The 21,730-nt window shown below is 42.4% G+C and overlaps 1 protein-coding gene and 1 long non-coding RNA gene across 18 annotated transcripts in view; both read right to left on the bottom strand.

Annotated features, from left to right (window-relative positions):
- Positions 1 to 21,730, bottom strand: part of LOC125723828 (NACHT, LRR and PYD domains-containing protein 12-like) — a 189,832-nt gene that overhangs the window by 110,591 nt on the left and 57,511 nt on the right. For 7 of the 17 annotated variants that reach the window (XM_049000641.1, XM_049000634.1, XM_049000635.1 and 4 more), the window contains exons 1-8: positions 13,250 to 13,395; positions 10,420 to 10,955; positions 9,657 to 9,797; positions 9,058 to 9,171; positions 5,733 to 5,816; positions 4,625 to 4,688; positions 4,223 to 4,451; positions 2,313 to 4,041 (exon numbers count right to left, since the gene is read on the bottom strand). The exons of 1 other annotated variant lie outside the window; for it this stretch is intronic. In XM_049000641.1, coding sequence (XP_048856598.1) covers positions 2,313 to 4,041; positions 4,223 to 4,451; positions 4,625 to 4,688; positions 5,733 to 5,816; positions 9,058 to 9,171; positions 9,657 to 9,797; positions 10,420 to 10,928 — 2,870 coding nt within the window. In that variant the 5' untranslated portion in view covers positions 10,929 to 10,955; positions 13,250 to 13,395. Of the gene's footprint in view, positions 1 to 2,312; positions 4,042 to 4,222; positions 4,452 to 4,624; positions 4,689 to 5,732; positions 5,817 to 7,610; positions 7,771 to 9,057; positions 9,177 to 9,656; positions 9,798 to 10,419; positions 10,956 to 13,249; positions 13,396 to 21,730 lie in introns of those variants that run through there. 9 more of the 17 variants (XM_049000642.1, XM_049000645.1, XM_049000636.1 and 6 more) reach the window with 6 other exon arrangements.
- Positions 18,829 to 21,379, bottom strand: LOC125723886 (uncharacterized). Its single transcript, XR_007387016.1, has 2 exons — positions 20,480 to 21,379; positions 18,829 to 20,369 (listed from the first exon to the last, which is right to left on the bottom strand). It is a non-coding gene; the product is annotated as an uncharacterized LOC125723886 (long non-coding RNA).

Consider the following 21,730-nt stretch of genomic DNA (forward strand, 5'->3'; position numbering starts at 1 on the left):
ACACATCAATCAAGGCCTTCAAGCTGGCTCACCCTCCTGCCTCTTCATGGTGATTTTCACCACACCGGGTACTGTGACCTTCAAGCACTTTACTTCAAGAAAGTACCAAAAGTATGGTACTTCAAGATGTTAGTTTTCCACTCCCATAAAAACTGATACCGGAGCTGAATGACATCAGGGGCTATTTTTAGTGAATTCAAAAAAAGGGTAATAGTATATTATTGTCACGCCCAGCTCGTACGATCCCCATGTGTGCCACGCCACCCTGATTATCCACATGTGCTTCCCCGATCGTACCCAGCTGTGCCTAGTTATTTTGATCTGTCCTGTCTATTTCAGTCCATGTTTTGCCTTCGTTTCTTGTCCGTCATTGATGTTAGTAGATGTCCGTGCTCCTGTTCTTTCCTGCCCGTCCCGCTCCTTTTAATAAACCCCTAGTTTACCCCGAATTCCGCCTGTCTGCCTGCTTACTGCCTGCTCGCCTGCCCGTTCGCCTCACCCGTTTTCACAGATCGTGACAATTATAGGGCTGGATGATGTGAGATATTGATATCAACATCTCATGGTATGCACATGCAGTTCTTACATACACTAGTTAGCTAGATTAATTCCAGTCTTTTTTTTACCTTCAATTTGGTACAGAACAGGGAATTTAAGTTTCACTAAAACATTTTTGCTTTGTCACAGGAACAAGAATTTTAGCACATTTTTGGAATTTTAATGATTATTCCTAAATTACCTAGTATACGTGGTTCTAAGACGTGCTGCAAAATGGGCTTTAAGCATTAAACTGTGGGGGACAATGCACAGCATGCAACTTTAATATTATGTGTTTTTTATGTTTTATATGTGTTTATTAATAATGGCACTGTGTCCAGTCACCGCCAGTGACAGCTGGGCTACTAAGTGTGAAGTGCACACATACAAACAATGAAAAATATTACAGCCCTGGTACACAGCTCCTGGTACCACCCACTCCCCTGTTGACCAATGATGATGGATGTATTTTTGCATAGCATGACACAGTACAGTTTTTTTTTTATCTGCCGCGATTGTGATGAATAAGGCAAGAGAATAAAAACCACAGTAATGGGTCTTGTGGGTCGTGTTCTTGTGTGTTAGTCAGTGACTAGGTGAGAGGGCTTGGCCTCTATGGTTTAACTAGAGAAGGCAATAATTGGGAGGAAAATGTTATGGAAAACCAATTACTCAGTTTTTTTGTCAAGTCACCTTTACAGTAATTCCAGAAATACCAATCCTTTCAGATATGCCTTTAAAAGAAATATCTATAGTGAAACTTCATATATCCCCATGGGGAAATTGTCTCTTTGCTTATCCCATTTTGCCCTCCATGAGACACACAGACGTATATACAGATAGGAGGAAGTTTGGGGCTCACGGCACAGCATCCAGCACCCCTGCAGCAATTGGCATTAAGGGCCTTGCTCAAGGGCTGAATGATGAAATCACTGTGTTGGCTTGGAGATCTGAATCAGCGGCTGCCTTCTCACAGGCACGAGTCAGAACCCGCAGAGCCACGTACCACACCCAGTATTTACAGATATACTTCCTACAGTGTCGAGAACCAAAAAGAATTTCTGAGTGGGTTTCCCAGTATGAAGGCAGACTGGAACAGTCTGAAATTCTGATCCTTTGTTGTTTGTCACACAAAGGATGGTGATGTATTTCATAATGACATCACTACCTTCACTCAATACAAAATCTGGGTTCCAAAAAAATCCAGCCTAGTTATTAACCCAGGAGAGAAAAATAAATTATATATTTATATAGCTCCTTATAATATTTTCTCATTATATATTTATTAAAACAATGTTAATCTATTACTGCCAGAGTAGATGTGATTTCACATCCTCAGCCAGGTGCAGCTGAGGCCAGCAGAGGGCGCCAGTGAGCAGCCAGAGACAGCAGTCATATGGAAGCTCCCAGCTCTGGGCTCCATCACATGAACACGCCTGCTGACAATAACACTCACATACCACTTATACACCCTGTGGATAAAGAGCCCTCACTGTTTCTATAGCAGGTTAGGATGCTGTGCTGTGATCAGAAGGCAGACTGGATGGGAATGGAAACGTAGTAACAAACAAAAAGTGACATCACTACCTTCAGTCATTATAAAGTCTGTGGTCAAGATTAGCTACTGCTATACAAACAGCTATAGCTGTGATTATCAAAATAAAACTCACTTATTAATCCATGAGGAGAAATATATAATATATATTACACATTTCAAACAATATTCATGTATCACTGCCAGACCAGACATGATTTCCCATCCCCACGTCACTTACAGAGCCGTCCTGGAGTTCTTGACCACAGGCAGCAGCCTGCAGTGCTGTTTATCTGATCTGATGTATTTCTTCAGGTCAAACACATCCAGCTCCTCATCTGACATCAGCATCACAAAGGCCAGAGCTGAGTACTGTGCAGGTGAGAGGTCATCTGATGAAATGTTTCCTGAATTCAGGTATCTTTGTACTTCCTCTACTAGAGAATTGTCACCCAGTTCAGTCAGACAGTGGAACAGATTGATGGTCCTTTCTGGAGATAAATTCTCCTTTATTTTCCCCTTGATGTACTGGGCTGTATCCTTAATGGTATGTGAGCTGGTTTCTGTTGGCCCCAGTAGCTTTTGTAACAGAGTCTTACTGGAGTCTGTTGAGAGGCCCAGGAGGAAGCGGAGGTAGAGGTCCAAGTGTCCATTCTTGCTCTTTAATGCCTGATCCACTGCAGTCTTCAGCAGGTCAGCTGATGAGTTTGACAGAAACACATATAAAGCAGCGAGATACTCCTGGATGCTCAGATGCACAAAGCAGTACACCTTCTCCTGGTACAACCCATACTCCTCTTTAAAGACTTCTGTGCACACCCCAGAGTAAACTGAAGCTTCAGTGATATCAATGCCATTCTCTGTCAGATCTTGCTCATAAAATATGAGACGGCCTTTCTCAAGATTGTCAAAAGCAAGTTTATCAAGTTTCATCAGGGATTCCTCACTAGATTCAATGCATTTATCAAGCTTGTTTTCACTGTTTTTCATGTACTTGTCATTTTTTAATCTTGTCTGAAAGATCAGGAAGTGTGTGTACATTTCAGTCAGAGTTCTTGGAATTTCTCCGCTGTCAGTCTCACTAAAAAACGTCTTGAGCACAGTGGCTGAAATCCAGCAGAACACAGGTATGTGGCACATGATGAAGAGGCTCCTTGATGATTTCACATGTGTGATAATCCTGCTGGCCAGGCTCTGATCATTAAATCTCTTCTTGAAATACTCCTCTTTCTGGGCATCACTGAACCCTCGTATCTCTGTCACCTGGTGGACACACTTAGCAGGTATCTGATTGGCTGCTGCTGGCCGGGAGGTTATCCAGAGGAGAGCGGATGGGAGCAGATTCCCCTTAATGAGGTTAGTCAACAGTCCATCCAGTGACGTTTTCTTTGTTACATCAAACCAGCTCTCATTGTTCTGAAAATCCAGAGGAAGGCGACACTCATCCAGACCATCAAAGATGAACAAGACTTTGTACCTAAACAGCTCAGGGGATTGAAATGATTTCAGTTCTGGGACAAAGTGGTGAAGCAGTTCAATCAGACTGCATTCACCCTTAATCAAATTCAGGTCCCGGAAAGGAAGAGCAAATATGAAGTGAACATCCTGGTTTGCTTTTCCTTCTGCCCAGTCGAGAATAAATTTCTGCACAGAGATTGTTTTCCCGATACCTGCCACCCCTTTAGTGAGTACAGTTCTGATAGGTGTCTCACGCCCACATAAGGGTTTAAATATATCATTGCACTTGACTGTAATATCTTCTGTTCGCCTTTTCTTGGATGCTGTTTCAATCTGTCTCACTTCATGTTCATCATTGACTGCTCCAGTCCCACCTTCAGTTATGTAGAGTTCTGTGTAAATGTCACTGAGAAGTGTTGGCTGTCCTTCCTTAGCTTTCCCGTCAAATACACACTCATATTGCTTCTTTAGGGTACATTTGATTCTGCGCTGACACTGTGACAGAAGATACCCTGAAATGAAATGAGAAGTAAATGTACAGACATTTCAAATCCACATCTCTTTTTAGTCATACAAGACAAATTAAATCAAACTAAATAAAATTAGAAATTGAAATTTAAAACGAGTTTTTTTTTTTTCAAATACTATTTATCTGGCAAAACAAACATACAGCGAATTAGATACAGGTCTTACTCTTCTCCAGTAAGTTAGCGAGATCATTTTGCTCCATGGTCTTCAGGATGTACAGTGTGATCTTCAGAGCTCCCTCTCTACCACAGGCCTTCTGTATCTGACCATCACAGTCCAGGTCATTGTCCTCCTCCAGCTGAGGCTCAGAGCATTCTGGGTAATTCTGATATAGGTACTTTATGATCTTCTTCAGCTCATCCTTCAGGAACCTTAGAGCATTTTCCTCTAGTGACTAAAATACACCGTCACAGTTGATTACTGCTACTTGCACCAAACCTTTTCATAGTCTCATTTGTGAATCATAAGTTTCTTTCCTTTAACATTAGTATTTTATTGTACAGCTATATAAAACATAAGCAATTCACACAACACTTCAGAAAATATATATCAGCAATAAATACAAACCTTCAATATGGGACATAAACCTGGTTTATCCTGTAGATCTGACCAGCATTCTTCCATTTGGTCTCTGTGAATCAGGCAGAAATATAAAGACTTCAAATCATCTAAAGAAGTGCAACAGAAAGTCTGTAATGGTCCCATTAAAAGTGCTCTTGCTGCTGACAAAGAATAATCTAGTTGTGTATTTTAAAGTGTAAAGATGTAAGATGCCATTTTAAGCTTTATTCATTAAGGCGGCTTCAGAACATCAACCTTCTCCTAACAGTAGAAGAGAACCAGTGACATCCTGCTCCATCACGGAGAGACACACAGCAGGCAGGACAAAGAGTTTGCTATTCAGCCCTTTTGACCAAGTGACATTTAGGCAGATTAACATAATTTTGAAACAGATTTCAGCTTAATTAGCAGAGCTAACTAACAGCATTTGACTCACTATCCCTAGTTAACAAACTCTGTAAACAGCCTAAGAATTTATTATGATCTTTGACAGGAAGCTTAACATCAGCATTTTCACAAACACATTTTGACAATAAGGTAGCACTAGCATTAAGAATAAAAGCAGCTGTAACAGACCTTAAAAAGATGTAAAATAGTGAAATCTTTCTGTTCATGCTTAAACTGTTGATGAGGTGGAAAAATATGTACTCCATTCAATTAAAAACTCTTAAAAAATAGCACTTTATATTTATTTATTTATATTTATATATTTTAACTATATGTACTGTTTCTCCAGTTTGTCTCTGTTTTGCTCTATACATCTGCATCTGTGCACATTCTGCACTTTGCTGCTGTAAGCGACAGATTGTTTTTCCCCTGGGATCAAAAAAGTACATCTTATTTTATACACAGGGAATGAGAACCACTACAGTATCACATTTATTCTGATCTGAATCAGCAATTATATAAATATCACCTTTAGGAAAGTAAGCAAATCTCTGATTTCTTTTTGTCCGATGACATGCTAGATATACTAGTTAAACATTAACAGGCACCATTCCGTTAAACATGTTCAAACCCAAGCCTTAGTCTGAGCATGATCTAATGAGTCCATAAGAATGTATTTATTTTTATTGAAACATTAACATGCATCCTAGAATAAGACAATCTGTACCTTTGATCTGTCAAGTCCATTGACCAGTCACTCGTCATGGAAATATAGCTGGGTGCAGGTGAGCCTGCATTCTCCATCAGGACACTGTGGACAGAGAGAGGAAACAAACCCTCATATAATGTGGGCAACATCACATAGAATCTTACGAGGTTTGTACCTGCCGTGAAGCTCTTCATACGAACGGGCTTGTTTACAAACATGTTCAAACCGAAGCCTTAGTCTGAATATATAGCAATACAAAGACCAGCCTGCTTTTTTCAGGTGTATGCTGAGAATCGAAATTTTACATGCAATTTTCAATTAACTAACCTTGAATTCCAGCTCGCAGGAAGAATTGGCAGTATCACTTCCTCAAAAGAGCACTACAAAACCGTCAGCACAGCAACTACACACACCTGCACATAACATTTGTCACGATCGGCAAACAAGAATCATGGATGACCCTAATTTTCAGGAAAACAGGAGCTATATTTAAAAGCCTAGGCAACCAGAGCCAAAGGGACAGACCAAAGTTGTAATCAGTGGGAAAAAGCCAATCAGGTCCGCAGCCAAGGGGGAATCTGTCCAATGATAAGGCACAGGACAGCAACAGCAGAAGAAGGCAAAGTCAAAGTGAATTTTATTGTCATCTCAACAATATAAACTTATACAGTGGGACAAAATGGCGAAGCTGGAGGTCTGCAGTGTACAGATACTAGTGCAAATAAGTACAATATTAGGTAGTAGTAAAATTGACCTTCAAGCTTACCAAAATAACAATTTTGATATTGATATTAATAGCAATGAGAATCAATAAACACAGTACAAGACGATGATGACTGTTTAAATTGCAACCATGACAACGTACCAAACAACATGCCAAAATACTTTAATTTCCAGTCCTTTTGGTGTGTGTATGGGAAAGTGGCTGTGCATGTGTATGAGTTCTCGTGTGTAGTTTAAGAGGTGAATGGGGCAGTTTTGAGGATCCCAAAGGGCAGTGTGGTGTAAAGGTGCCTGGCAGCCTGGGGGTCCATGTGAGGAGTGTGAGGGGGTCTGCACAATGTTACAAGCCTTGTGAACACTGCGCTTGTGAAATGTGTCCTGGAGTGAGGGGAGAGTCACCAAGATAATGTTCTCAGCTGCCTTCACTATTCGCTGCAGGCACTTGTGGTCAGATGTGTTGCAGTTTCCATATCAGGTAGTGATGCAGCGGGTCAGAACACTCTCGATAGTGCCTCTGTAAAAGTTGCTGAGGATGGGAGTGGGGAGGCTCGCCCACATCAGCCACCACAGGAAGTGGAGTCTCTGCCGGGCTTTCCTGGTTAAGGAGGTGGTGTTGTTCATCCATGGAAGTTCCTTAGTTATGGGCACACTGAGGAACTTCGTACTCCTTACGATCTCCACAACTGACCCATTGATACTGAGTGGGATGTGGGCAGAACGTGTCTTCCTGAAGTCCACAATAATCTCTTTAGTCTTGTTGACGATTTTTTATTCAGCAAATTAAGTGGCACCTGGACTGGCTAACCATATAGTAGCTCGAGACATTGAATTTCTCTAACAGGGCTTCTCTTAGGTTGGGATAGTTGAGGGACCTCTCCTTGTCCATCACTACCTATGCCTCCAAGGCCCGTCCAGTAAGCAACGGCACCAAATAACATGCCCAGTCCTCATCCAGCCCTTGCCATGCTCAAGCAATAGGTTGGAAGCATAGCAAATGGTTCTCGATGTCCTTGCCTGTTTGGTATGACAGCATCCTCGGCTCTGCTCTCCAGCTTCTTTCGCTGGGTCTCTAATCGAACGATGCTCTCAAACCTTTGAGTAGTCTTTCTTCTCAGGACAGCTGGTAAATCACAAAGGACCGTAGCAACACCACCACCACTGACTCTCCGTTACCTTCTTCTGACTCCTCCACAGTGTCCCAGACGGGTTCGGTCGCATCCTCCGGCTCCTTCTTCTTCCTTGGCCTCGGACCAGGATGACGCTGGGACACTGCTGGTTTCTTTGAGCTGACCAAAACCCACCGCTGCCACCAAATATGTCACGGAGGTTTATACTGAGGGGTATAATAACGAGAACATACTCTCCATGGCTCAGCAGTGGACAGTGTCTCCAACTGCGGTGTCCAGAACGATTAACTATTTTACTGCCTGATATTTTACAGGCTTGCAGGAAGAATTGGCAGTATCATTTCCTCTGAAAACCACTACAAAACCATCAGTAGAGCAACTATGCCTCGCACTTAACATGGCAAACTGAACAATCGCTGTCCAATGACCACAGTTCGCTACACCCTTGGAACATACAATTTTAGAAAGACGTTTTTTAAGAAACAAAACATGCATTAACCCTCTGGGGTCGAGTGCAACGCCGGCGAAGCAGCATATTTTTCGCGTCTATTTCAGTTTATATCTCACTTATTGAAGAATCATGAAAAAATCTGTCTAAAAATCTGGCTAAATCTGTCATCTGTCTTCTTTACAAAACGTCAATTGTCAGAAGTATTAAAGTTTTTGTAATTAGGTTAAATCGGCAAAAGAGCGTGTCACCTTACTTTGTTTTACCTGCTTCGGGGGCGTGTAGTGCCGCCCTCACCTGAAGGTCACTATTCACATTATAAATAGCCACATTTCCGTGTATTTAGATCACATTCGCGTGGTAATTTGATGAACAACGCAATGGTGAAACGCGATCCAGATACATCCTGATCAGTGCTATAAAAGGGGAGGAGGATGTGGCCAGGTGTGAATGGCTCATGCATACACATGAAAGTTGCTACATAGTCAGTGAAAAGAGCCCAGAAATAGTGACATGAGTTTGGTTTTTCTTATTTATTTATCAAACTGAATGTTGCAACTACACCATTTAGTCATCTTCATGTAGCCAAGACTTTGGTGATCAGATATCTGGGATCAAAACAAACTTCCACCATTGCTTACTATGTACTTTTATAATGTTTCTGCAGGTGTTCCAAACTGCATCTTGCAACGTCTATACTTTGATGTCAAATTACAAACTACACATAAATCTGACATTTTTGCAAAGTACACTGAGATTAAGATGAGTTTAATGCCAAAATAATTATATAAGAAATAATTTATTTGCCAAGAATTAAGTTTATGATATTGAATTAAATGTGTGACCATGCCCCAGTCAGTGAAAGTGTGTTCCCTACCTCTAGACCGCAGAGGGTTAACAAACCAGCAATGCAAACATTTAAATTGCTACAAACACCCCAAATTACCATTCCGCATCATACATTAATACCTGGAATTAGTAACATCGTTACATACATGTACACCCCATTCCTGCATGCACAGTGTTTGTTTAAATGCACATTTACCTTAGATCTGTAGGAAAAGGTCCCACTCTGAAGTTGATTGGTTGCTCCATCGACTTGTCACTCTTCATGGAAACACAGCTGGGTGCAGGTGACCCTGCTCTCTCCATCAGGACACTGTGGATAGTGAGACAAATCCTCATAATATAAATAATATAAATTTTGTTCTTATAATGTGGGGAACATCACATTGTATCTTCCAAGGTTTGGCCTTCTGCTCTACCTACTGAGAAGCTCTTCATGGTAACAGGCTTTAATACAAAAACATGTTCAAACCAAAACCTTATTCTGAGCATGATCTAATGAGTCCATGGGAATGTATTTATTTATTACTTAAACAGAAACATCTGTCCCAGTAGAAGACAGTCTATAGTCCAGTGATTCTTAATGGATACACAGCAGTGTACAGGTCGGCCTGCTTTTTTCAGCTGTATGCTGAGAATAAAAAATTTTAAATGCAATTTTCATTTCATTCAAATGCAATTAATTAATCTTGAATTCTATGTCGCAGGAAGAACTGGCAGTATCACTTCTTCTAAGGAGCACTACAAAACCATCAGCACAGCAACTACACACAGTATAGAGTTTAAATGCAGATTTACCTTTGATCTGTAGGAAAAGGTCCCTCTCTGAAGGTCATTGGGGGCTCCATTGACCAGTCACTCTTCAGGGAAACACAGCTGGGTACAGGGGAGTCTGCTCTCTTCATCGGGACACTGTGGGCAGCCAGAGGGAACAAGATCCTTATAATATAAAAATAAATAGGTTCAATATTATAGCCTCCATAATTAGACTTGTTTCCCTGTTTATTTTAGATTATTAACCACAAAATTCTATCAAAGGACAAAAATGACCATATATTTCCTGAGGCATTTGAAAAAAATTTTTATGTATATAAAATGTAAATCATTTTAATAATAAAATGCAAATACATGCTAGTAAAAATGCTGTTATTTTTGTTAGATAATCCATCCATCCATCCATTTTCCAAACCGCTTATCCTACTGGGTTGTGGGGGGTCCGGAGCCTATCCCGGAAGCAATGGGCACAAGGCAAGGAACAACCCAGGATGGGGGGCCAGCCCATCGCAGGGCACAATCACACACCATTCGCTCTTACACATGCACACCTATGGGCAATTTAGCAAGTCCAATTAGCCTCAGCATGTCTTTGGACTGTGGGGGGAAACCGGAGTACCCAGAGGAAACCCCACGACGACATGGGGAGAACATGCAAACTCCACACATGCGACCCAGGCAGAGACTCAAACCCGGGTCCCAGAGGTGTGAGGCAACAGTGCTAACCACTGCACCACCATGCCGCCCCCTTGTTAGATAATGTAGTTTCGAAATGTATTAGACTTACAAGTTTAAACTCTCCTTACACTCCACAGAGGGATTTATTTCAGAAACAGCTCCTCTCTCCTTACACTCCACAGAGGGATTCATTTCAGAAACAGCTCCTCTCTCCTTATACTCCACAGAGGGATTCATTTCAGAAACAGCTCCTCTCTCCTTATACTCCACAAGGGGATTCATTTCAGAAACAGCTCCTCTCTCCTTATACTCCACAAGGGGATTCATTTCAGAAACAGCTCCTCTCTCCTTACACTCCACAGAGGGATTCATTTCAGAAAAAGCTCCTCTCTCCTTACACTCCACAGAGGGATTCATTTCAGAAACAGCTCCTCTCTCCTTATACTCCACAAGGGGATTCATTTCAGAAACAGCTCCTCTCTCCTTATACTCCACAAGGGGATTCATTTCAGAAACAGCTCCTCTCCTCTTACACTCCACAGAGGGATTCATTTCAGAAGCAGCTCTTCTCTTCTTACGCTTTATAGATGGATTATTTTCAGAACCATCTCCCTCCATTTTTGTGGCCGAGATCTGCTGGAACCACTGTGAACACAAAGTGTAAATAGAAATTACATACACAATATCTAGTATGCAACACTTTTACACTGAATTTACACACTCGGGTCTCCACTCTGTTGCTGTGACACATTTCACAGGCAGTATTACATTTATAAAATTGATCTAGTGCCAAATTCCAAGGAGTCTGTGCCCCGTGTACGCCGTTATTGTTGTATTGTGTGAACTATAACATGTTACTTATTCAATAAGGAGTTTAACCCGGGAATTTAACTGGCAACGTTGCAATCAAAAATACACACAAGCAGTCATTTCCACATTAGTATAGTGGTGAGTATCCCTGTCTGTCATGTGGGAGACTGGGGTTCAATTCCCAGATGGGGAGAATGCAAATCCTTTGTGGGCAGTGGTAGTTTAATGTTTAGGGAAGCATACTTGTAATTGAAAGATTGCAGGTTTGAATCCCTGACCTACAAAGCACCACTGCCCACAGAAAATACCACTGAGTACCCTGAGCAAGGTACTATTCCCTGGGCACTGAATGAGCTGCCCCCTGCTACAGTATGTTACATATGGGCTAAACACAGAGGACACATTTCACTGTGGGGTGTGAACAATGATCACAGATCTCTAAATTCAAAGCTATAAAAAAATTTAATATAGCTTCAAAACACCAGGCCTAGTTTATTACTATAGTTTCCCATGCTCCATGTTTAAACAACACTGTATACCTGAGGCAAAATCATAATTGTAATAAGTGGTTAAATATTATTGCATATAATTGTGCTAATTTGCTTTATATTCAAAAATTCTAAATATTCTTTGACGTTAACTCCTTTCAATAACAGTTCATTGAATTATATTTAATGTGTAATTATGTTGAGGACTATTAAATCTTAGTGTGAAAGTGGGCAGATCACATTTGTTTTATAATTAGTTTTATTTGTAGACTATAATTTTACTGGGCAAGAAAAACATCTTCACATCATTCCAGAATCTATGGCAGTGTACTGCATTCATCAAATAAAAAAATGCTGTTTTTCTTAATTAATGACATAATCATCCCATTTTTCTGAGCAATATATTTCTGTTTTTCTGAATTAATGACAGAACTACTCTATTTTTCAGGATGCATAGTCTGTGTAGTTTAATCTGCTTTTATATCCATCTTGTTTTGAGACATTGGGAAACATTAATGTTTTTAAGTAGTGTTGATATATTTTCATTAGATTGTCAACTTTGCACAGACACTTCAGGACCTTGGGTTTGTTTAGGCATAAAGCTCATTCTGACACATTGCAGTGTTTCTCCCGGATCAGTTGAAAGAGAATTTTGATGTATGTAAAATTCGGGCCAGCTTTGCTGTGCTTCAACCAGGGGTCTCCATCTCCGGTCCTAGGGAGCTACTATTCAGTAGGTTTTCTATCCTACCTGGTTTGTGATTATCCACATCTGTTCCTGGTATGTAACTGAGAACAGGTGTGGCTCATCAGAAGCCAGGTAGAAAAGAAAACTTACTGGACAGTAACTCGATCTCTAGGACCGGAGTTCGAGACCCTTGCTCAAGACCATAGCAGACAATCGCTACAAATACTGGATCCTCACGGAGCGCAACTCAGGCGCCAGAATCGTATTCGGAGGTGTTTGTATCAGAATCCAGGCCCAGGTCATTAATTGAGAAAAACAGAAAAATATTACTCATAAAAATGGAACAATTATGTCATTAATTCCGAAAAACAGCCTTTTTCTCTGATGCATGCAATACAGAATAATGTAATGATATGCTTTTTGAGGTAAGATTACAGTTTACAATTAAAACTAAGTATACGATGAATGCGATGCGCTTCTGTAAGAATCTTAGTCGTGTTTTTTATTGACAAAATGGCGACTCCATCTTTTCATCTCTTTCACTTTCCTTTACAGACAGGAAATTATCTGCGGAAGCAGTCTAAGCAGAAATGGACACGGACTCAGTGGGACGGCACAGGATTTTTGTGGATCTTATCCATGTGACTTAATAATAAACAACAGTAACTTGAGTAAGAGGACAACAGTAAGAGGACAACAGTAAGAGGACAAGTTCCCGCCGGCGCTTAATTCACTCATAACGCACATTCTTAATTATATATGTGCACATGAATAGCGCGGCTGCAGTAACACTTAATACATTAACACACGATCTTAATCATTACAGTTTAAAAGCATTAAGGGGTTTAATATCCCAGAACAATATCTACGGAAAACCTTAAATTTCTCTCACTTCACCGGTCTTAAAAGCATTCAGTTGTCAAATGCGCGGGACAATAATCCAATTCCCTCACCCTCTCCTGATCTCTGTCCTCCTTCCCAGGTTAGTCTGATCTTGCTTAGTGATGGGACATACGATACTGAGATTTCAGAGCTCGTCTCGTCAGAGTGAAGCTCAGGGACTCAAAGCAGCGAGTCGGAGCTTGCTTCGTTTATGCAATATCACGTAACCGATGACGTCCTCATAGGTTTCGAATCCTGTCGGCTCTATATGCAAGCTTCGGGCATCATGAGGTTCCTTTGCAGTTGGAGCGATTGATTGCTAAACAGTTTGTATTACATGCAAAACTTCATGATTCATTATGGAAAGTGGCTCTGGAAATGGCAAGAGGTGATCATCGGATGTTTGTAAGTAGTTTGAGCTGATGTCTCCCCATAAGGTGAATTAATATTGATATGGCATAAAACTAAATTAGTTATTATTATTACTTCCATTGATTGCGTGTCCAATTGGCCAGTTGTCGCCTGCAACCTGGGTGGCTGACGCAGATTGTGTTCTGGCTTTCTTTAATTTCTTTCCTTCCTTTTTCCCATTATGTATTACCCTCTAATGAGGTTTAATGTATCACAACACATCCATGTAAAGCTATATAAAAATTAATTGAATAGCAAAATTATGCTGGCTATGATATGGCCCACATATTGTAGTTTTCTCTGCCCGCTATTCGCCTGGGTCCTCAGCCCAGAATTGGTGTTTGTACTGCATCCCGGCTTAATTTTCAAAAGGTGGCCCAATCTGGTCCACAAACTGCACAATGATCAGAATGGGGGTGTGGCCCAAGTGTGCCGCAGGTGCTACAGAATGGCTTATTCTTAAAGGTACGGCCCAGATCTGGCCCACATACTGCACACCAGTCAGAATGGGGGTGTGGCCCAGACACTACAGAATGGCTTATTCTTAAAGGTACAATGCAGATCTGGACCTTACGTGAGATAGCATATTATAAAGCAGCGTGGTCCAGGTCTGACCCACTGATTATGCTATTTAATAATTCGAGCTGGCTGAAGTAATGGACAAACTACAAATTCCAGTACTTCAAATTACATAAAATACACTTAGCATTACAGTGAAGAAAACACAATACATATTTCCAGATGCTTTTATTTTTTAAAAAATGTCATTTTTTAAAGATTCTGAAAACAATTCAGAACAAAGCACATGGTTTGGAATATTTGCACGAAATTGAAAATTTTGCATTTGTTCATCCTAAAAACATTTCAGTAAATATTAGAAACAAAATGAAGGACTAATGTTTGCATATTTGTATATACACAGTATACCAACTATACATATTGGTGAGTGAAAGTGGGTGGGTGGGTGAATGAGTGAGTGTATGGCTACATGAGTTAGAGTGAACAAGAGAGAAGACATGGGTCAGTTTTGTGTCTCTCTTTTCTGCCGCCGTTTTCTGCCGCCCTCTCGATCTAAAGCAAACTGGAGCCACATCTCTTCATGACAGATTCCACATCATGATCTGTTGCTTTGGACATCAGTGGATTTTTTCGAACTGCAGCAAAAATCAGCAGATAGTAACAGATATGTGTCAAAATACATTGAGATTTTAAAACAAATTCATGCCACAGAATTTATGAACAGACATTGGTTTTAAGAAGCTTTTTGGTTTTAAGAATACCAGTAATGAAAATACGTAAATGTAGCTTTTCCAACATATCTAAAAATCCACTTAGTATTCAGCTTTTATTTATTTAAAGATTTTTTGGTATAAATGTTATTAGCAATGTTAAGTCATGTTAATTTTATCCTTCCCAACAACCACCTTCTCCAGCTCATAACCCATATGATATGTTTGTATATACATTTACCATTCATCACATCCTTCAGTCGCAGTCGTGCAAATGATGTTTTCACATCCAGCCCACTCCAAGTCATGTTTCTTGCAAGGCTACTGGAAATTGTTTGCCCCATAAGCCATCAGACTGCCTCCTTTATGTCACGCCATCCAATAAGACTTAAATGATTCATCTGTGAGTCTGCAATCACACACACAAAATTTGGTCACAAATTATCACTAAGACGGATGGAACAAGATACATTCACTTTGTATATATTTTTTTAAGTTTATGATAAAGTTCAAAAGTGGCCATTAAACTTTAAGATAGTGACCACAGAAAATGCTATTCCCTCCTATATATATATATATATATATATAAAATAAAAACACCTTATCAGTCTCTCAGTTCTCCATTTTCAAGTTGTGTTTCCAGGTTTTGTAGCCCTTGTTTATCATATGACAGCAGAAGCCCTTCTTCAGTTTCATAATCCGGAGTGTTTTGCCGTGCTTGAAAACGCTATTGCTGAAGGATCATTTCTTGCTTTGTTAGGACTTCTCAAATTGGTGTTGAAACACATAAAGCAACAATTGTGATATTATTGTCAGAACAGAAACATTCGCAGAGACAGGGGAGTTATTTTTTTTCCCTGAACGAGGGGTATTTACTCAAGCCCAGGGAAAGAAGGAGAGCAAAACAGGCGAACTGTCTGGCTTTAGCTTATCTTCCATGGGTGGGACTGCCTTCAGTGTTTTAGCTGCGAAACTTCCCACAAAGCCCCTGGGACCAAACCACCATCCATCCCCCTCTTTAGGCACAACGTAAAAGCATATCTCCTTATTGGTCATTTACTTCCCATACCTGATCTGTTGGTGTTGCAGTTTTTCTTTCATTTTTCGTTCAGTTTTTTACTTTATGGCATATATTCTGCATCCATATGTTCCTATGTTCTTATATTTCTACTTTCTGTAATGTTGTATTACTGTGCATATTACTTATTTGCAAAGTGATTTTGGTAACATCTTATTTAAAGTCATTTATAGATGAATTAAAGATGTTTTGTACTGCATTATGAAGGTATTTATAGTGCATTATAGACGAGAGCTTCATAAAGCATAATAAACATGACAATAATCTCATGTCTTTTTATAAATATTTATAGCAGTGTTTATAATACTCTATGAATGCATTATAATGCATCATGAAGGTATTTATAATGCATTATAAATGACTACTTTAAATAAGATGTTACAATGACCGTTGGTTTGATACAGGCACTGTATAAAATCCCTCCATCCATCCATTTTCTGTAACCATTAATCCCATTCAGGGTCGGGGTTGGGGTCCAGAGCCTATCCTGGGGGCTATGGGTACAAGGCAGGGAACAACCCAGGATGGGGCACCATCCCATCCCAGGCTATATAAAATATACATGTCACAGTTTGACACAAGCATTCCCTGTGTCTTGGTCAGTCCTTGCGTATCCTTATTTATTGTGCCTGCCACTTTGTGTTTTAAAATGATGTGAGAGGGTTATAGGGCTCGCGAAGGAACAAACAGGCACGCTTAGGTTCACTCAAAATGATATTAAATGTGATACAAAATGATAATACATGCATATACATTGGGAATAGAAAAGAATCTACCCCTTCGAAATATTCCCATTTTTTTTTGCTTTACAGCCTTAAATGAAAACACACAAACCAATATTTTTTCCAGCTTTATTTACTCAATGCAACCTATAACATCAAAGTGAAAGACATCACAGATATCACAGAGATCACAGACATCACAGATATCACAGAGATCACAGACATCACAGATATTACAGACATCACAGACATCAAAGATATCACAGACATCACAGATATCACAGCTACAGTTCTGAAGAATTGTAAAAAATAAAAAACAAGGAATACTGAGATTAATCAAGGATCACCCCCCTACTAAACAATATTTGTAAACTCAACCACACACCGATCATTAGGTATGGTTTTAATCAGAAATAATAAGACAAGAGTCCTTGGTCAACACGTGGCAGAAAAAGAAAGTAAGCATCCTTATACAAAGTGAGCATCCCGTAAATCATAAATAACAAGACAAGCATCCTTGAACAGAATAAATATCCCAGGACAAGAATTTTTAGGATGAGATAAGCATCCTGGCTCTTTTAATGAGAAACAAGGAATTTTGTGAAAAACAAGTTATACAAGTGATCAGTATGAAAAAAAACATGTTTATGCAGTTCAACCTTGGCACAATATTATGGGTGAGTCATGGACGACGTATTTGAATCCCGGGGTGTTTAGTCCATACACGATCAGAATCAATTCATACCTCAATCCCCTCATAGAGGCCGGATGTGGTACTGTGGTCTGGAGAGGCAAAAATGATCATCGTCATAGAACTTACGGTCCCATGGGAAGAGGGGTGTGAACAGGGGCCTCATGTATAAACAGTGCATACGCACAAAAATGTTGCGTACGTCCGTTTCCACGCTCACTTCAAAATGTATAAAAACTAAACTTGGCATACCGCTACGCACATTCTCACAGCGGCTCCACACATGGCGTACGCACGTTTCTGCTCGGTTTTGTAAACGGACGGCTCCCAGTGGTAAGTCATTGCTACTGTGGTTTCCCTTTTTAAACTCACAATCATGACGCTGACTTTATCCAATACACCAACATTAATTGTATGTTGCTTACAAATGTACGGAACCTGATTTTTATTCTATTTGTAACAATAAAACGCTGCAGAAAATGACTGAACTATTATAACTACTGTACCATCGCAACTCTTGCATTATTGGAAGACGTAGCTTATGGAGGAATTAGAAGAGACCACGTATTCAGGGATCATAGTGATTTAGTCAACACCAAGTCGCACCATGCCAGCTGTATGGGACGGCATAATCCGTTTGTCACCCAGATATATAAAATTTCCTTACACTGTGGTTGAACAGGCAAACATTAAAGCGCAATTTGCAGCGATGTCAGGTTTTCCCAATGTAATCGGAGCCATCGACTACACTCACATTGCTATAAAAGAACCTTCAGAGAACGAACTTGCTTATGTAAATAGAAAGCACTTTCACTCTATCAATGTACAAATTATGTGCGATTCGAACATGCGTCTCAGTAATGCAGGTGCATCTCCGCCATTAAATCTGAGGGGGCCATGTCCCCTTTACGTTTCATCATTATTCGTTTGGATCCTCCCACATTTAACATAAAATATTATTCTTATGCCAATGTGTCCCCCCCCCCCACAATTAAAATGCTTCTGACGCCCCTGCATTAATGTTGTGGCTAGATGGCCTGGCTCAACCTATGATTCGTTTATTCTCAGAAACAGTAGTGATGGAAACAAATGTGAAAATGGGGTGGTACTTGATGGCTGGCTGATCGGTAAGAAGATAGGCTATTTCTCATTTTATAATGTGGTCCAATATTGTAAGCTTTGTTTGATTTAACCATTTGACAGTTCCTTAGGGGACAGTGGGTGCCCACTGAAGTCGTGGCTTCTCACGCCGCTTGCAAACCCTCAGAATGAACGTTATAATGATGCCCCCCTTTGTCAGGCTTGGGCAGTGGCAGAGCGCACTGTATGGCAGCTTGAAGGCCGCTGGCGCTGCCTGGACAAGACCAGTGGGGTGCTACTATACAGTCCACAAGAAGTGTCGCATTGTACACGCATGTAGCGTGCAGCATAATCTAGCACAAAATCGTGGCTTGCCGGTATCTGAAGAGTTTAGGCAAGATGAACCGGAGCCACCAAATATCCCGCCAAATGGAACAACAACAACAACAACAAATTTATTTTTATATAGCGCATTATCACAACATTACATTGTCTCAAAGCGCTTTACAGTATCCTCACCCAAAGCCCCCAGTGAGTAAGCCATAGGCGACAGTGGCAAGGAAAAACTCCCTAGAAGGAAGAAACCTTGAGAGGGACCAGACTCAAAGGGGGAGCCCATCCTCCAGGGGCCGGCAGGGATAGTCAAATAGAGAGAGGAGAGCAAGGAAGATGATAAGCCAATGCCGAAGCCGAGTCTTCTTCCAATTGCCAGGCAACCAGAGGTAAGGCAGCGGGTAATACATGGAAGATCAGAACGGCGAGCTGGATGCAGGGACGTCACTGGTGGTGGCGACGTCACATGTGGCCGGGTGTGCTGGATATCTTGATAGATTGAGGTCTCCAGGCATCACCCCCCAGGAGGAGTAGGGGAAATAAAATGTACAATTAGGCATAGTAGAGGAGGCTATTGGCAGTGCTAAAAGCTAGGTGAGTACAATATGAAGTGCAATCTACAAGCTCCGGCAGTTATGGCTATGGCAGCATCAGTAGGAGGGAGAGGCAAGTGGGAATGCCGGCATGGGGAGTCCCTGAAATGTCAGCACTCCAGTTCCACAAGAGATTGCAAAGCTAGAGTGACAGCACTGACAATCCAGTTCATCCAAAGCCAATGGCACCGATCCCCACCCAGCTGTACACCTCACACTACAGGTCTGACTGGGAGTGAAGAGTTAGCTAGGGCTAGAACTAGTGTCCCTATACGCTAAACTAAACAGGTGTGTTTTTAGTCTGGACTTGAATATTGAGAGTGAACCTGAAACCCACACATCCGGTGGAAGACCATTCCACAGCTGAGGAGCTTTGTAGGAGAAAGCTCTGCAGCCTGCCGTAGCTCTTTCTACCCTAGGCACTAACAGATATCCCATGGCTTGAGAGCGAAGCAAGCGTGGAGGGTTGTATGTGGTCAGCAGTTCACTAAGGTATTCTGGTGCAAGGCCATTTAGTGCTTTATAAGTTAATAGCAGTATTTTATAGTCAATTCGAGACTTAACTGGCAGCCAATGAAGAGAGGATAAGACCGGTGTAATATGATCAAATTTTTTTGTGTTTGTTAGAACTCTGGCTGCAGCATTCTGTACCATCTGAAGTTTATGCAAGGATCCAGACGGGCAACCCGATAGGAGGGCATTACAGTAATCCAGTCTGGAACAGCATTACAACTTCGTTTGAATGTAATAGCAAGAATGTAAAGCAGGTAACCAAACACCGCATGTATCTTTTTAACTAATTCTTTTAATGTGCTGTTAATATCACACAGCGTATCATTTAGATGTTTTAATTCATTGGCAACATCTCTTACAGCATAGACTATTGCATTTTGTGACTGCAGCACAGCTTCAGTCAGCACACGGCCGGACGGTCGCCCCCCGGTTTCCGAGGCACAGGAATGTGTGCAGCCAGCACCCAAAGATGTGCTCGGCACAGCAGCACCATCGCCGCCTGTGTCGTCCTCGGCACTGGGGGCACCTCTTGTACTATTGTCTGTAAGAATAAACAAACAGAATGAACAAAAGTAACACAGCATCTGCACCCTACTTGTTATTCATAAACATGCAAGTAATTCAAACAAGTATGATACGAGAAAAACTTACCCGCGCTGACATCGGCGTCCCCCTCACCCGATAAAGTGAGAGACCGGGGATTCCGCTCCCTCCGCCCGCGCTGACATCGGCGTCCCCCTCACCCGATAAAGTGAGAGACCGGGGATTCCGCTCCCTCCGCCTGCGCTGACATCGGCGTCCCCCTCACCCGATAAAGTGAGAGACCGGGGATTCCGCTCCCTCCGCCCGCGCTGACATCGGCGTCCCCCTCACCCGATAAAGTGAGAGACCGGGGATTCCGCTCCCTCCGCCCGCGCTGACACCGGCGTCCCCCTCACCCGATAAAGTGAGAGACCGGGGATTCCGCTCCCTCCGCCCGCGCTGACATCGGCGTCCCCCTCACCCGATAAAGTGAGAGACCGGGGATTCCGCTCCCTCCGCCCGCGCTGACATCGGCGTCCCCCTCACCCGATAAAGTGAGAGACCGGGGATTCCGCTCCCTCCGCCCGCGCTGACATCGGCATCCCCCTCACCCGATAAAGTGAGAGACCGGGGATTCCGCTCCCTCCGCCCGCGCTGACATCGGCGTCCCCCTCACCCGATAAAGTGAGAGACCGGGGATTCCGCTCCCTCCGCCCGCGCTGACATCGGCGTCCCCCTCACCCGATAAAGTGAGAGACCGGGGATTCCGTTCCCTCCGCCCGCGCTGACATCGGCGTCCCCCTCACCCGATAAAGTGAGAGACCGGGGATTCCGTTCCCTCCGCCCGCGCTGACATCGGCGTCCCCCTCACCCGATAAAGTGAGAGACCGGGGATTCCGCTCCCTCCGCCTGGGCTGACATCGGCGTCCCCCTCACCCGATAAAGTGAGAGACCGGGGATTCCGCTCCCTCCGCCTGCGCTGACATCGGCGTCCCCCTCACCCGATAAAGTGAGAGACCGGGGATTCCGCTCCCTCTGCCCGCGCTGACACCGGCGTCCCCCTCACTCGATAAAGTGAGAGACTGGGGATTCCGCTCCCTCCGCCCGCGCTGACACCGGCGTCCCCCTCACCCGATAAAGTGAGAGACCGGGGATTCCGCTCCCTCCGCCCGCGCTGAGATCGGCGTCCCCCTCACCCGATAACGTGAGAGACCGGGGATTCCGCTCCCTCCGCCTACGCTGACATCGGCGTCCCCCTCACCCGATAAAGTGAGAGACCGGGGATTCCGTTCCCTCCGCCTGCGCTGACATCGGCGTCCCCCTCACTCGATAAAGTGAGAGACCGGGGATTCCGCTCCCTCCGCCCGCGCTGACACCGGC

The sequence above is a fragment of the Brienomyrus brachyistius genome, unplaced genomic scaffold, assembly GCF_023856365.1.
Source record: "Brienomyrus brachyistius isolate T26 unplaced genomic scaffold, BBRACH_0.4 scaffold52, whole genome shotgun sequence".
Lineage (NCBI taxonomy): Eukaryota > Metazoa > Chordata > Actinopteri > Osteoglossiformes > Mormyridae > Brienomyrus > Brienomyrus brachyistius.